Raw genomic sequence first — 17,641 nt, forward strand, 5'->3', positions numbered from 1 at the left:
TCCTATCCACTCTATCTAGGCCCCTCATAATTTTATACACCCTAATTAAATTTCCCCTCACCCTCTTATGTTCAAATGAAAACAACCCCAGCTTATCCAACCTTCCCTCACAGCTAAAATCCTCCAGTTCCAACAACATCCTCATGGATTTCTTCTGTATCCTCTCTAGTGCAATTACACCCTTGATGTCCTTTAGAGAGGAAAATCTGCCTTTCTTATCCGGTCTGGCCTATATGTGACTCCAAATCCACAGCAATGTGGCTGACTCTGAGCTGCCCTCTGATATGGCTGAGCAAGTCACTCAGGGCAATAAATGTTGGGCCACTGTGAACAAAAAAAGCAAAGGCGTTGATTACCTTTTGCAACAGCTCACTCCTGGGCACCGACATCAGATTTCTCAATGTTCCATCGGCAGACTTCAGAGATTCCTCAAACCCCACCAGGCACTCGTGGATTTCTGTCGGATAGTCTTCATTTAAAGTCTCGGGAGCCGCCATGCTGCAACAACCTGCCCGGCGGAAGCAGGAGGAGGATTCGGGATCACTTCCGGTCACCCCTGACCCCGTATATGCAACACGCCCAAAGCATGCTGGTACTTGTAGTCATTTCTCTTCACATTTGGGGAATACCCAAATTAGAACGCACAGATAAAATTAAATCTAGCACTTTTAGCACCGCCTATAATTCCCAATATATTTTCGACAGATCCTAAAATAATCGAATATTCGTCGTCTTAGAATCAGCTCTCCTTAATGCACATGCGCCAGACACGCAGGGCATGCTGGTCATTGTAGTCCTGTCACGTAAAACGAGGCAACGTTTTAGTTTAAGAACAGACCGTTAGAAATACACATAAGAGTTTGATACCACGGATAATTCCAACATGTTTGCGCCGTGTGGTAGAATAATCGAATAATAGCTGTTTTGGACTCGCAGGATCCCAGTGCGCATGTGCGGCAGGCGAAGGGCATGCCGGGGGTTGTAGTCTAGTGCGGCGGGAGGAGGAGGCCGTCCTTTGGAAATAAATAAATCCGCCAACGTTTAATGCTTCTCTTTTGTTTCTTTTTGGCCGAGTGAGGGAATCATCGACCGCTGGTTGATTATAAGGCGTTTGATGATCGTCTCGGGCCCTCACCTCTGGTTGGAGTTTGTCAAAGGCTTCGGTTGCCATGGGAGCGGCGACATGTTGAGCCTGGGCGGCTGAGAAAAGCGGACAACATTTAAAGTGCCACCTTGTTCTGCACGATATACAGACAGGGAGCCGAGAGGAGGTGGCGATGGACGACTGCAACTTAAAGAAGCTGACCGTTTCTTCCGGGACACTGGAACCTCCCTTCAACCCCAGTGTGATCGCTTACAAAGTGACAGTGGGTAGTGATGCGGCCACTCTGACCGTGTACCCAGTGATCAGCGACAGCCACGCCACTTACCAAATCATTGTGAGTGCCAGCACTGTTTCCCTCTGCAGCCGTGCGCAAAGAGAAAGCTTGCATCACGGCAGCGCCTTTCACCACCTGCTTTATAGCCAACGACGTTACCTTTTGAAGTGTGGGCACTATTGTAATGTAGGAAACTCAGGAGCCAATTTGCACACAGCAAGCTCCCACAAACAGCAATGTGACAATAACCCACATTGTCTGTTTTTAGTGATGTTGGTTGAGGGATAAATATTAGTCATGACACCAGGGAGAATTCCTCTGCTCTTCTTCAAAGAAGTGCCCGGGGGAAATCTTTTACATCCACCTGATGGGGTCCTCAGTTTAACATCTCAGCTGAAAGACAGCACCTCTGGCAGTGCAGTAGCCCCTATGTACTGCATTGGAGTGTCAGCCTAGATTTTTGTACTCAAGTCTCTGGACTGGGACTGGAATCTGCAACCTCTTGACTTGGGAGCAAGCGTTCTATCCACTGTTGACATGACCTAACTTGTTAATTAACAACTTAGATGTTGGGATGGGAAGCTGCATACCCAAGTTTGCTTCTGTCACAAAGATAGTTGGTGTTGTAAGCAGTATATATGAAAATGTGACATTGCAACGGGATATTGATATATTAAGTGTCATAGAGTTATATAGCACAGAAACAGGCCAAAACCGTGGCAAATAGGTTTCCAAGTAGGCAAATGTGAGGTATTTCACTTTGGAGCTTAATAGGATAGACCAGGGTACTTTCTAATTGGTGATAAGTCTCTGGACCTGTACTGTTTTGAGCTTGAGGGTTCAAGTACACAGATCATTAAAATGTAATGAACATTTGGGCAGCACAGTGGCTAGCACTGCAGCCTCACAGCTCCAGCGACCCGGGTTCAATTCTGGGTACTGCCTGTGTGGAGTTTGCAAGTTCTCCCTGTGTCTGCGTGGGTTTTCTCCAGGTGCTCCGGTTTCCTCCCACAAGCCAAAAGACTTGCAGGTTGGTAGGTAAATTGGCCATTATAAATTTCCCCTAGTATAGGTAGGTGGTAGGGAAATATAGGGACAGGTGGGAATGTGGTAGAAATATGGGATTAGTGTAGGATTAGTATAAATGGGTGGTTGATGGTCAGCACAGACTCGGTGGGCCGAAGGGGCTGTTTCAGTGCTGTATCTCTAAAAAATAAGGTACAGAGAATAATCAAAAAGGCCTTTATATCTAGAGAATTATAGCACAAGGGAGTAGAAATCATGCTTCAGCTATATAAAGCCCTGGTTAGGCTACACCTGGAGTACTCTGGGCACCTTTTAGGAAGAATATATTGCCTTAGGAGGGATTGCATCATAGTGTGAGCATGGATTCTTGTGCTTAAGTCTTTACAGTGGGACTTGAACCCACGGCTTACTGACTTAGAGGTAAGAGTGCTACTCACAGAGCCACAGCTGAAACCAGAAGGGTGACAGGAGTCCTTTATCCAACTTTAACGACATACAATTCAAGCTTAGGCACCAGCACAGTATAGTTTTTAATTTTATTAATTCACAGGATGTGGGCATCAGTGGCAAGGCCAGTATTTATTGCCTATTCCCTGATTGCCCCTTGAGAAAGTGGTGGTGAGCCACCTTCTTAAATACAACTGAATAGTTTGTTAGGCATTTCAGAGAGCAGTTAGGTCAACCATTATTGCTGTGGGTTCTGAAGTTGGGCCACAACTTGCATTTGTATAGCGCTCTATAATGTAGTAAAATGTTTCAAGTTGCTTCACAGCCATATAAGGAGATATTAGGGCAGATGGCCCAAAAACTTGGTCAAATAGATAGGTTTTAAGAGGCATCTTAAAGAAGAAAGAGAAGCATGTAGGTTTGGGGTGGGAATTCAAGAGCTTGGGGCCAGGCAGCTAAAGACACTGCCTCCAATGGTTGAGTGATTAAATTTGCGGATGCTGAAGAGGCCAGGATTAGAGGAACATAGGAGCAGGAGTAGGCCATTCAGCCCATCAAGTCTGCTCCGTCATTCAGTACTGATCTGGCTGATCATACACTTCAATGTCTTTTTCCCACACTATCCCCATATCCCTTTATGTCACTGGTATTTAGAAATCTGTCAATCTCTGCTTTAAAAGTACTCAATAGCTGAGCTTCCACAGCCCTCTGGGGTAAAGAATTCCAAAGATTCACAATTCTCTGAGTAAAGAAATTTCTCCTCATCTCAGTCCTAAGTGGCTTTCCCCATATTTTGAAATTGTGTCCCCTGGTTCTCGATTCCCCAACCAGGGGAAACATCTTAACTGCATCTACCCTATCTATCCCTTTAAGTATTTTGTTGGAGTGCAAAGATCTCTGAAGGCTGTAGGGTTGGAAAAGCTTACAGAGATAAGGAGGGGGTGAGAATTTTAAAATTGAGGCATTGCTTAACCAGGAGCCAATGTAAATCAATGAGCACAGGGGAGGTGGTAGTAAAACATCCCAAAGTGCTTCACATGAGCAATTTATCAAAGAACATTTGACACAAAGCCACCTTAAATTATATTGGAGCAGTTGATCAAAAGGCTTGGTCAAAGAAGTAGGTTTCAGCAGAATCCTAAAGAAGGGGAGAGTGGTGGAGAGGTTCAGGGAAACAATTCCAGAACCTATTGCTGAAGGTGATCTAACAAAATCTGACAAATAACTTAAACTGGGCTTTCCCCAAAAAGTTGGTCGTGGGCCATGAAATAAATGATAACTGGTGATGGTGTTGCAACAATACTACATCTGCCCTGGCGTTTGACACTAACACCACGAAGGCCAACTTGCCAGCCAGTACCTCTAAACTTACTTTGCTCAAATTGCAATTCTTCTGTCCAGCAAGGAGAAGCACAATTTAAATGTTTTAGAGAGCATTTGGAGGGAGCATCCGCACTGCCTAAACATTTGAATCAGCTACAGTTAGCTTTAAAAAGAGTTTGAGGCCCTGTGAGCAATTTTTAAAATAGTTTTGACACCACACTGCAAGTGGTACTACACGCAGTATCAAACCCAACAATGAGTACATTTGCCTGCTTCCAGGGTTTCATGCCTCTTCTCACTGGAGAATTTCTACTGCAGCTTCAGCATTACTGCAAAGCAGAAACCACTTTGCAGTGACATTAAAGTTGACGTATAAACATACTTGCAGATCAAAGGCAGGAAAGGGGCACTAAATTACTTTGGGTGTTGACAATAACACATTGTTGGCATCTTTCCATTTACAAAGATGATGGACATGGAGCAAACAATCCATTTAGGTGGGGTGTCTTTCCTTGGTGCACCTTTGCTGATGGCTGTGAAGGCCAATCCTTGAGAGGCAGGTTCTGCCACAAGTGCTGCACATGAAGCTGCCAAGTGATGCTGTGAGTTGCTTTTGATGTTGGCGCCTGTTGCCAAGCTGCTATAGCAACTGGTCATTGTGGTAGTGCATGTCAGTCCACAGGCTGTGTCGCCATTTCCCTCTTTCGCCAGCTGGTGACTCCCAAGTGCAATAGTTGACATTTAGGGCCTTCATGTCACGCTTGCAAGCATCCGAAGCAGACTGGTCGAATGGCTCTGGCCTACCTCAACATACAGATGATAGCTGGGCATAAAATCAACATCTACTCTTGCATTTGAGGAACAATTAGCTTACTTTACAGAATGTTTTTCTTCGAATGTAACTACTTTGATAGCACAGATTTAATTACTTTTTAAATGTTTTTTAAAGGAAACAAAATAGCCAGTTTGTGCACAGCATGGAACCCCAGACAATGAATAAGCTAAATGATTTGGTGGTATTAGCTGAGATTTGAATCACAACAGCCCATGAGATGAAATCACTGATGTACTTCAAGTAATAATATGAATCCGTTACATCCACCTAGACAAATGGTCTCAGTTTAAAGCTATATTGGAACGCAGCACCTCCTCAATACTAGTCTAAATTAGCTGCTCAAATCCAGGAGTTGGTCTTGAACCCACAATTTGCTGACTTAGAAGTAAGAATGCTACAACTGAGCCAAACTGACACTTTAAAATAATCCTTGACCATGAATTGTTCACATAACTGTACCTCGCATTACCTCCCTTGAGTCACTCGGAGTACTTTTCATTTTCACTGCTTGGGGAGAGAATTTCTGGCTTGGCTTACTGGCCAATGATCTAATTGTCAAATTCTATCAGGTAACAACAGCACATCCAAATGATTGTAACAATAATAATTTTCCATGTACTATTTTGTAGTTTGGTGAAATTATTGCTATTCTTTTCCTCTAGGGTTCAGGTGGTAGTAAAACGGTCTCCCTCCAAGATGGTGTAAATAAAATTGAAATTGAGGTTGCTGCAGAAGATGGAACTCTGAAGCGATATAAAATAGAGGCGATCAAACTCAGTTCAAGCACTCCATTACTAAGCGGACTGAAAATAGCTGAAAAGTTGCCGCTTGATCCTACGTTTTCTTTAAATGTATATCAATATACATGTATGTGGGTAGTTTCTTTGATGAATGCTAAAAGTTTATTAAGTTTCCTCCAGTGTAGGTCAGTGACTTTACATAGCAGAACTGGAAAAAAGGAAAATGTTTAGCGTGTACAAATAAGCACCAAGCTCATTAAAAGTAAAATTAAGATTTCTACCTCATGTCCCCTCCCTTTCCAGTCATCTGCCTTGTCAGAGAGTCTTAGTATTTTCTGTGTTGTTATAGTTTGGCCTTTTGAGTACTGTTTTATATTACAGTGATTGTATGGTGCTATCAGTGAGTGAATTTTGTCTCCACAAATAGGAAGGACACTTTTTATGACCGCTGCCTTCAGAAGTCATATGGCCCTGGATTAACAATGATCTTTAGTTATGTTAAACTGAACTTTGCATAACATCTCCAATGGATGCACTCTCCTTTGAATGGTAAAAATATCAAATGCAAGACCAGAGTTGTGCATGCTTAAATTGACTGCATTATTTATGTACAATTTAAACAATCCAATGAAGCAACTACAGATATCAAGCATATGGTAATATTCGCATACAGACAGCATGGAAATAGCCTTAAAATGTCAACCTCTTTTGATGGTTTTTTCTGCGGCAGAACATTCTTTTATGATTCTGAAAGACATTTTTGCAAAACATTCACCAATGCTGATTTTCTGGTTTCTTGGAAACTGTCTCTTAACAAGTGATGGCTCCAAGTTCTTCTTAACAGCCTTTAAACACAAAAGAATTACAAATCAAAGGAACAACACTATGTTGGCATTTAACAGCAACAAAATATTTCTTAAAATTGTTTGAAAATTAAATTCAATACAAAAACAGACCAGAGAATTCTAGTGAGGAATGTGGCCAAACCTAGTTTAAATTTATATATTTGATTTAATAGATCTTATACTGAAATTACAATCTCCAAAGCTTCTGTGAATTTCACAATAGTACAATATTGAATTATACACACAGTCAGAAGTTAGGGATTCAACTGGTTGTCAAGTTATCTAAATCACAACTTGTTGACCTGGAAATTGTGGGATTTTAAAACATTGAGAACAGCCTAGGAAAGCTGGTGGAGCATCAGGATAATGCTATGGGGGGGAAAACCAGGAAAACCTGTGGACATAAATATCTCTTAGAGCCATGAAAATGCTAATAGGAAATTGCTAAAATGCCAACTAATGCAAATTTGCCAACACATTGAAATAACCACATTATCGTCACTCTACCTGATACAAACTTTTGGTAATTATTTGTGACTGAGAGCTTTGAAAAGCCAATATGACTATAAGCAAAAAGTTCTTTAGGTCTTATTCACAGAATAAGTGCATTTGCAGGTGCAACCCCATTTTTAACCGTGGCTGCTATGGAAAAGATACAAACATTCTTTTAAAGAAGTACATTACGAACATACAAATTTTTGAGCCTTTTCTACCAAGTATTTTCTACATTACAGTTTATTAATTTGCATAGGATGCTGAAATATGAAGTTGCTCCCTATTAGACTAGCTAAGAGCTGTGTCCATGTGTGCAAGCAGGTAGGGTGTCTCAAGTGTCCGAAGGAATATGTTAGGCCTTTGGATCAGAGAGGTTTGCAATCCACATATGCATGCATATGTATAATAGTATAATGTATATGCACTACATGTTTAAAGCAGTTTGGAACTATGAAATTATTATTCAGTGCAGTACCAAAATTATTTTCACATATTAAAAATTATTCTCCTAACACATTAGGTACAGCACCACTACATATGACCAGTGTGAATGTTCAACCATCTGTCCCAGACCGTAATATGAAAATAACTGTTGATGGGTCGAATGTCAGTAATCCAACATACCTATCTGTAGGACATACCAAAGTGGATGTGAGTGTTACATCAGCAGATGGTGCTCGATCACAGGTACTGTGCAGTGGATTTACTTACCTAAAGTTTCCTGTAATTTGTTATTTTGTAGCAATTTAAAGTCATTTGGCATCAGGGCAGACAGGAAAGTGGAGTTGAGGCCACATTCAGATCAGCCATGATCTTATCAAATGGTGGAGCAGGCTCGAGGGGCCGAATGGCCAACTCCTGCTCCTAATTTGTATGTTCGTATCTTATAAAAACCTGAACCATTAACTTTACAGTGTTTCATTTATGCCTCTATGAAGCGCCTTGGGGCCTTTGTCTATGCTAAGGACACTATATAAATGAAAGTTGTTGTTGTACAAGTTTCCTGCAATGGCAACTGCAGTGGAAATGACCCAGAGTGTTTGCCATCGGAAGCAGTGACAACCTTCTGGAATGGAATTTGAAAAGTGCAAACAGTAGGAAGAGTTAAACAGGTTTTCTAGTATTGGGTCAGGTCTGGCATTTCAGGGGCTTAGCCAGTAGTCCACTGTAGAGACCAGCAGTGAGGACTTTGGCATTAGTGACCTCCACCAACAATTAGCAAAAGTCTGAGATCAGACTGGCAAAGGCTACACAACCATAGGTCATTCTTCATTCAGAGGGTTGTGAATTTTGGAATTGTCTACCCCCAGAGGATTGTGGATGCTCCATCGTTGAGAATATTTAAGGCTGAGATAGGCAGATCTTTGGTCTTTCATGGACACGAGGGATATGGGGAGCGGGTGGGAGAAGTGGAGTTGAGACAGAAGATCTGCCATGTTCGTATTGAATGGTGGAGCAGGCTCGAGGGGGTGTATAGTTTATTCCCACTCCTATTTCTTATGTTCTTATGTACTGTTTGATAGAGTTAGCTTCTAAAGCCAGCCCAGCAAAGAAGCCTGTTAAAATAATCATTCTAAAATTTTCCTGAACAGATATATCAGGTTATTATCTCCCGGGTACAGTTTCCGTGGTCTATCCATTTCCCAGACCTCAATGATACCATAGAATATGAGTGCCCTATATCCCTTAAGGCTTTCTACCAGCCTGTCTCAATCAAAGGAAGGTAAGAAAGTTTTCCAGAACTTATTGCCTGAAATTCTACAAAGTAAATTATTAATTTATCTTTTTCTTCCCCTGTTCTACATTAAGGAAAGGCAGGATGATCGCTATCAATTTACTTAGAGCCAGACATTCCTATTCTCAATAATTTTAGCGAAAAGCTGACTTGTTATAAAAGAAGCATTCTGTTTGGTAGAATTGACTATTTTGGCTTTCTTGCATAATTGGTGACAATTTCTGCAAGTAGATCCATCTCCTACAAACTAAAGCCTGAGTTTTTAATTCTTTGTCGTGCTGAATTAATACAACCAGGTCTAACAGTTAATTACAATCACAGTAAATTGGTTTCTGGAGGGTACGTAGGATTCCTCCTACAACTCCTATCAAATTATAATTCTTGAACATTGTGTGCAGAGTAAGCACCCAGTCAAATGTATTCACAGTTAAAAATGATTCACAGAAGTAAAAAAAAAACTGAACAGCAGAATACTTGGTTCAAAGAGCTAGGAATAGTCCATAAGAGGCAAATCTACCCTTTTCAGAAAGAAGCTTTCAACTTTTCTTACAGTTTTTGAAATTAAACCATTTTTCTTGGATAAGACAGATGAGCCTTCTCTTGTTCCTTGACAAACATTTTCGAGTCTCGAGGTATATTTGATGAGATGTTACATGTGGAATATGTTGAGCTTCCAAACACTGTCCAAGTGTTCTGTTTGGCCCTCACCAAAATTTAAAAGCTAACAATTGGACCTATAGAATTTATCTTTTTGGTCTTTTTTAAGTAAAATATAACTGAGAAACTACTGTTACAAGGTTAAGGAGGACCTAATAGAAATTTTCCAAATTATGAAAGGGTTGAATGAGTAAATAGTGGATAATTATGTCCATTAATTGGTGAATGATGTTATACTCAGGATTAGTATTATGAATATAAAGAGGACATTAGGAATTATTTTCCATGAAGGATTCCTAGGCAATGGAATCCTTCACCAAAATTTGATATCAAATTGAAGTCATCACAACATTTAAATACCTGAAAGAAAAACATATTCAAGGGTACAGGAAAAGAGGTGGGAAATGGAGGGGATAGCTCTAATAGGGGACGGAGCATGAACAAAGACACAAAGGGTCAATTGGTCTCTTCCTGTAGCTCTTTGACTATGTGATTTTTTTTGATAGGTGAAACACAGCTATAAATGTCCAACAAAACCAGTGTGTTATCATGGCAATGGACCCTTGTGGAATCCCACCATTGACTTATAAGCTGTGTATTAACTATTTCTAACTCCATTAAACCATTTACATCCAGGATTGGACTTTTGTTTTTGAAAATGGGAAAAACGATGAGAATGTAACGGGTACAAAAGCAAAATACTGCAGATGCTGGAAATCTGAAACCAAAACAGAAAATGCTGGAAATATTCAGCTGATCAGGCAGCATCCGTGGAGAGAGAAACAGAGTTAACATTTCAAGTCAGTGACCTTTCATCAGAACTTTCTTTTTGATGAAAGGTCATCAACCTGAAATGACAACTCTGTTTTTCTCTCCACAAATACTGCCTGACCTGCTGCTTATTTCCAACAATTTCTGTTTTTGTTTTAGAATATTAATGGACTCTTTTGTGAAAACGTTGATGGTTAGGGTTGTCTAAAATCCACTTACCAATAAATCCTTCCTGAAAACCCTCCCACCGGATGCCCTGCATCATATTGCCATTTAGTCGGGAAATGAAAATCAGGCGGGCCAGCAGTGTTTGATTTAATAGTGGGGCCTGGAACTTTCCGGAGGCATGCCTTTCCTCACATTGCTGTGAAAAGTCTTCAAAAGAATATCAGGTGGACTAGCAGTGTTTGGAACAGGCAGTCGATCTGGTGCTGCCCAAGTGGTTAAAATTTAATTGAATTTTGAATCAACTGCTTTTGGCCTTAAGCTCTGGAATTCCCTCCCTAAACCTCTCCGCACTCACGTCCTTTAAAATGTTCTTTAAAACCTATCTGTTTGACCAAGCTGTTGGACATCTGTATTGATATCTCTTTCTGTGGTTCAGTGTCAGTATTTTTATTGATAACGCTCTTATTAAGCATCTTGGGGAGTGTTGCAGTGATAAACCCAATTTTTTGTTGTTCTGTGGGTTTATATACAAACAATGACTGTTTAAAGTGACATACCTAAGTATACCTAGTACCTATGGAACCATCAAAGAATCTGTACCTTTGGGAATGCAGTGAGGAGTTTTGGAAAAAGGAACTGAAAGAGATGATGCCATATTCATGAGGGTTTCCTCTAGGCTTCAGCCGTAACCCCAGTGAGAGACCAACAGAACCCACTGGAATATGGCTGGTGCCTAGTGGCATCAGGTTTCTTGTCAATTCAAGGATTTTTCATGGAGTGGAACCTCTGCCCGCCCTTCACAAGGCAATTGTCATCAGCGTTGGAACCTGCAGCAGAGACTCCCACTTTCCCAGGTCACTCAGGACATAGCATTATCTTGGAAGCTGATAGGCCCCAGTGAGATCAGACCTGTGCACTCGCAGATGGGCAGATGTGAGTCTCAGCGCAAATAGCCTGGGACACCTGAAGCATGGGAGATTTTTTTTTTGACTTCTTGATTGTCTTCCTTTACACAGGGAGCTACCGGGACATGAATGAGTTCCTTGGTGGCAGGGAAGTGACTGCTGGAATCATGGCATCATGGCCCGCAGATTTTAGGGACTAAAAAAAAACATAATTTAAGAATTGAGTCTAGGATATGGCTTTGCAATAATTAGCTAGCCTACTTTCTGACCATGCTAATAATTCTTCTGTAGCATCGTTTGTTACTTTTGCAGCCTGAGGAAGATTTCTACTTAATGGAGCAGCACCTCTGTGGTTAAGGTGCTAGCTGGAACAAAATCTGAACTTTTAACCATATCATAGTGTCCTAATCGGACATAGTGGTGCTCTAACAATACTACTCTACTGTTTACACAATAGATTATGATTGTACAGCCTTTTTAATTGATGTTAATGTTTCTTATTGCAAAGTGACCCCAAGCAAATATTCTCAGGAGCGTGTATTAACTTCCTCACTCGAAAAACAAATTGTGACCCTTTTGATGATGCTCCCTTTGATGAACATTGGCGTGTCCCAGAGTATGAGCTGGACAGAAAATTATCAGATGTTTCTGTTTACTGTTGCTTCAGATACAGAGGTACAACCACCCTTATGGGAATATTTTCCATAATTTTTGAAGGTTCAAATAAAGACATTGTGTTGAATATCTTGAAGAAAACTTTATGTTCTCAGTAGTTTCTGTGTAATACAAAGAATGTTCCTCCAATTTTCTATCTTTTGGTATTGTTCCATTTTTCTTATTTATCTACACAACGTAAAACAAAGTTCAAACAATCTCTCAAATGCTGATGCACTCAGATCAAAATCTGTACAAAAGAGCATAAGAATAGGAACTGGAAAAACATTCAGCACTTCAAGCGTGCTCTGCTATTCAATAAGATAATGGCTGATCTTCAACCTCAACTCTACTTTCCTACCCTATCCCCATATCCCTTAATTCCTTTAATATCTAAAAATCTATTAATCTCTGTCTTTAAATATACTCAACAACTTAGCATCCACAACTCTCTGGGGAAGTGAATTCTACCCTTTGAGTGAAGGAATTTCTTCTCATCTCAGCCGTAAATGGTCAATCCTTAATTCTGAGATTGTGACCTCTAGTTCTGGACTCCCCAGTCAGGGGAAGCATCCTGTCAGGCCCCTTAAGAATTCTATGGGGGATGAATTCATTCCCATGTTTCTTTCTTTGGCCTCCTTGTCTCGAGAGACAATGGGTAAGCGCCTGGAGGTTGTCAGTGGTTTGTGAAGCAGCGCGTGAAGTGGCTATAAAGGCCAATTCTAGAGTGGCAGACTCTTCCACAGGTGCTGCAGATAAAATTGGTTGTCGGGGCTGTTACACAGTTGGCTCTCTCCTTGCGCTTCTGTCTTTTTTCCTGCCAACTGCTACCCTGTCAGGCCCCTTAAGAATTCAATGGGGGATAAATTCATTCCCATATACTCAGACTATAGTCAATTTCCTAGATGCAGGCAGCATCACAGGCCACTACCTACATGGCCCATGGGGCGTTCTCCATTGATATGATTGAAGAACGCCACACAAATGGTGCAAGTAGTGGCCTGCCATGCTGCCTATACCAGTGAATCCACATAAATCTGCGTAGTACTGGTACGTGGATGAGTTTCTCCCCCTATGTGTTTCAATGAGATCACCTCTCATTCTTCTACTCCCTAGTGTCGCATCATTTAAATACTCTGCTTTTCTATTTTTGCTACCAGAATGGATAACGTCACACTTCACATTATATTTCATCTTGCCCACTCACTTAACCTGTCTGTATCTCTTTGCAGCCTCTTTGTGTCCTTCTCGCAAATCACTTTCTCACTTAACTTTGTATCGGCAAAGGGCTTGTTTACATTACACTCAGTTTTCTCATCTGCAGGTGCTGGAAATCTGAAATAAAAACAAAGTGCTGGAAATACTCAGCAGCTCTGGCAGTATCTGTGGAGAGAGAAACAGAGTTAACATTTCACGTGAAGATGAAGGGCCATCGAACTGAAACGTTAACTCTGTTTCTCTCTCCACGGATGCTGCCAGATCTGCTGAGTATTTCCAGTATTTTTTGTTTTTACTTCTCATCTAAGTCATTGATATAGATTGTAAATAGCTGAGGTCTAAGCACTGATCTTTGCGATATCCCACTATTTACAGCTTGCCAACCTGAAATGATCTGTTTATTCCTACTCTCTGCTTTCAGTCTGTTGATCAATCCTCAATCCATTATAATATATTACCCCACTAATTTTGTGCAATTATCTCTTGTGTGACAGCTTATTGAATGATTTTCGAAAATCCTAATACACTACATTCACTAGTTCTCCCCATCTACCCTGCTAGTTCTAACCTCAAAAAACTCTTAATAGATTTGTCAAACTTATGTTTTGAACCTTGTTTCTTGCATGTAAAGGAGATTATTAAAAATTAGCTTGTTTGCTGGGAGATAAACTTTGGAAAAGTATCCCATCTGTTGAATAATGGTCCTTCAAAGCTGAAAGGCCCTTTAGAGAGATGGTGTAAATGAGATATCTAAAACTGAAAAAGTTTGATCATTCTAAAAACTTACAAAAAGTGGAAGTTAATATTATTGCTAATACTTGTCTAGAGAAAATAATGCCAATGGAAATAGAAATTATATTTCCAGAACACTTGATGACACAGCAACATAATGACTTTCCTAGCTAATTACAGATAGAATATATGCCAGCCAGCAGAAAAACTATTGTAAATGTCTTTGGTCATCAGCTGATCATAGATCACTTTCAGATTCAGCACTGGTTGGTTTAACTCGGGATATTTTTTAACATTCAGTCTTCTGTCTAAAGGCACATCGTTTGTCATTGTGTTTACAAGTATGTGTCATATGCTTTTATTTTATGCTAACATTTGTTCTTAATTAATTTTCCTGATGGCAATGTAAATATGTATTTACATTCAAACACTAATAAAAATTTAATCTGAAGAGAATGTTGATTTTAGCAGCATGATGTCACTCTCTGCAACTCCCTGTGCCTTGCCAATGCCCTGTTATTGAAAGTCTTCTCAAAACCCTTGTCTTTGTCTGTACCTTTGTGTCTGCCCAACTTTTTCCTTTTGTTTAGCATCATTGGCCAATTAAGTACTTTGGCACATCTGCAGATTAAATTGTTCTATTCATTTCATTACAAACTCACATCTCCATTTCCTCCTCGAAGCTATTTCTTATTGTCTGTAATCACCCACTTCAAAGGACTCTGGCCTGGACTCGATGGGCCAAATGGCCTTATATGCTGTAAATGACTCTATGACTGGTGAAATAATTGTTATTATTTTGAGAATCTTTCTACCTTTGTTGAATGATTCTGAGTTAAAGGAGATTAATATTCATAGATATGAATTGCCAATCAGTGGTGGATAATGGATTCATCCTGTGAGGATTCCCCAGCCTTCCCAACCTGATATTAGCAGAATGTGTCTCCTTCTGTTGTGATAAAATACTTGGGGGAGATTTTCACTGGCGCCACAGGGCAAAACTGGGTGGTAGCTTCCCTAAAACGGGGGCACCTACTAACCATATAGCAGTGAGACCCAGCCTTCAGGACACCATTGGCACTATCAGGTGACCCATCAACTCACTCTGCCAGTTAGCCATCTTACAGTTAAAATCTATTTCCTTGTCTTCTGAGCTTTATGAAAGAGCCCCTGCAACTAATGGTTATTCAACAAAGATAGGAAATTAATAACATGGAGGTTTAAAGGTCATGGGATGGGGCAGGATGTGGGGGTATTTATCAAATTTACCACCCAGGCAGTAATGTGTTGGCATGGTTCACCTGCCCATTATAGAACACATCCGATTTTAATGATATCGAAATCAATGGCTTGAAAATTGGACAAGTTCAATAAATTGGTGAGCACTCCACTCTGCTACACACACTGCCCAGGCAGTGAAATTGAAAATTATCGCCCTTTACTGTTAAGTTTCTGCCCCTTTTAAACATAAAGAGCTCTATTGGAGAAAAGTGATGCCATAGCCCCATCTATTATTGATGGAGTCAGAATAAGGTTGAAGTGCAGCATTTACTGTCTAAAACATAAACTGCTACAAAGGAAATAAGATATAAGCATACTTTACCTCAGGAATAACAGGCTATCTAGACTTGATTTTAACCTAACCTGCCTGGTGGTAATGGGCCATGTTCAGGTCCGAAGGCCATTTTATACCCTTTCTGATTTCACTCTCCACTGAAGTCAACAGAGAGTGAAATCAGGTGGAATGTAAAACTGGCATCAGACACAAACCTGCCCTGAAAATATTTTTTTTTAAAGGCTCCGTAAAGCACCGTTCATGACCTCAGGATGCCCCAAAATTCTTTACAGCCAATGGAGTACTTTTAAAGTGTAGTCACTGTTGCAATGTAGGAAATGCAGCACCCAAATTGCACACCACAAGCTCCCAGAAACAGTAATGTGATAATCGGTTTTAGAGCTGTTGACTGAGGGATAACTAATATTGTCCAGGATGCTGGGGAGAAGTGCACTGCTTTTTTTCAAGATAGTGCTAAAACATAAACTGCTACAAAGGAAATAAGATATAAGCATACTTTACCTCAGGAATAGCAGGCTATCTAGACTTGATTTTAACCTAACCTGCCTGGTGGTAATGGGCCATGTTCAGATCAGTTTAGGTTAAAATCAGGGCTTTCTAAGTTGCTCTATTCCACATCAATATAGAATTTGTACAAAATGTTCCTGTTACCATGGTAGATCCTTCAAATTACATGGCCAAATCTAAAACAAAGCCCTTTACCGTTTTTATCTATGAGTGCTAAACATTCTACTGAGCAGCCATCAAAACGATCAATGCCTATATCCATAGGCTTAATGGGATTAACTTCATGCTGAAGTTAAAAAATCCAAGATCTTTTTCTAGCCTTGCACATATATATGTATCAGTACATGTAAATGGAACATGCAAACATACAAAGTAGGAGCAGGAGTAGGCTACTCTACCCATCAAGCCTGCTCAGCCATTCTGTAAGATCATGGCTGATCTGATTGTAACCTCGACTCCATATTCTCGCCTACCCCCGATAACCTATCACCCCCTTGCTTATCAAGAATCTATCTACCTCTGCCTTAAAAATATTAAAGACTCTGCTTCCACTGCCTTTTGAGGAAGAGAGTTCCAAAGACTCACGCCCCTCTGAGAGAAAAAAATTCTCCTCATCTCGGTCTTAGATGGGCGACCCTTTATTTTTAAATAGTGACCCCCAGTTCGAGATTCTCCCACAAAGGGGAAACATCATTTCCACATCCATCCTGTCAAGACCCCTCAAGATCTTGCATGTTTCAATCAAGTCGCCTCTTACTCTTCTAAACTCCAGTGGATGCAAGCCTAGCCTATCCAACCTTTCCTCATAAGACAACCCACCCATTCCAGGTATTAGTCTAGTAAACCTTCTACTGAAACAAATTCATTTTGCTACTTTGTTAAAAAAAAATCAGTAATAAATGAGACACTAATCTCTGCTCTGTTTCAGTTATTCCTATATGTTAAAACATGCAGTCTTTTCAGCAATATTTTATCTTTCCTAATTAATTGCTTTATTGTGATGAAGATCACAACAAATAATCTTGCAGATAAATGGTATCTGAGTATGGATAGAAGTAAACTAATAGGGCTTGGTTTGATTAATTACAATTATATAGCAGCTGACTTCCAAAGCTATGCAATAACAGAGTCAGTAATCCAACAAATTTCTTCCTGTCTGACTAACAGAACTCAAGTAAGTTCTGATTACTAACTGAGCCTCTAGGATCAATTAAAGACCTTTTTTAAATTCTTAATTTGTGCCAATGACATATGTAATGATGTAAAATACTGATATATTCATATGTATGCAGTTGATAATTGAGACCTGTTACACAGAATATTAATGCCCCAAGTGAAACATGACTTGAATCTTAGATTAAGGTCAATAAGCTGTTTAAACTTCAATAAGGTCACCAAGACACAACGTAAATGTCTTTGATATATTCATAGATGAGTCCTTTTATCAGTACAGTTGCAGTCATTTTGTTAGCAAATTATATTCAGGTTCTGAAACATACCCTAAATAATTGGTGAGAGGACCAGGATATTTATTCTAACTGGGTAGGAGCAAAGAAAGTCACACTTCAAATAAACCAGGCCCAGAAATCACTTAGTTTTAAAGTAAGTAACATAGAGTTTATGTCTCC

At 40.2% G+C, this 17,641-nt stretch overlaps 2 protein-coding genes across 10 annotated transcripts in view; one reads left to right on the forward strand and one right to left on the reverse strand.

Annotated features, from left to right (window-relative positions):
- c1d (C1D nuclear receptor corepressor) overlaps positions 1-556 on the reverse strand; it is a 32,479-nt gene extending 31,923 nt beyond the window's left edge. The window contains exon 1 of the mRNA XM_068044285.1: positions 357-556. Within this exon, the coding sequence (XP_067900386.1) occupies positions 357-497 (141 nt within the window). The 5' untranslated portion in view covers positions 498-556. The remainder of the gene's footprint in view (positions 1-356) is intronic.
- A 430-nt stretch (positions 557-986) lies between these two features.
- The window catches only part of LOC137376191 (uncharacterized), a 73,429-nt gene continuing 56,774 nt past the window's right edge, over positions 987-17,641 (forward strand). For 2 of the 9 annotated variants that reach the window (XM_068044277.1, XM_068044279.1), the window contains exons 1-3: positions 987-1,439; positions 5,673-5,877; positions 7,611-7,777. In XM_068044277.1, the coding sequence (XP_067900378.1) occupies positions 1,278-1,439; positions 5,673-5,877; positions 7,611-7,777 (534 nt within the window). In that variant the 5' untranslated portion in view covers positions 987-1,277. Of the gene's footprint in view, positions 1,440-5,672; positions 5,878-7,610; positions 7,778-8,682; positions 8,814-11,834; positions 12,002-17,641 lie in introns of those variants that run through there. The other 7 variants (XM_068044280.1, XM_068044283.1, XM_068044275.1 and 4 more) reach the window with 6 other exon arrangements.

Source organism: Heterodontus francisci, chromosome 13 (genome assembly GCF_036365525.1).
Source record: "Heterodontus francisci isolate sHetFra1 chromosome 13, sHetFra1.hap1, whole genome shotgun sequence".
In the NCBI taxonomy this organism is placed as follows: domain Eukaryota; kingdom Metazoa; phylum Chordata; class Chondrichthyes; order Heterodontiformes; family Heterodontidae; genus Heterodontus; species Heterodontus francisci.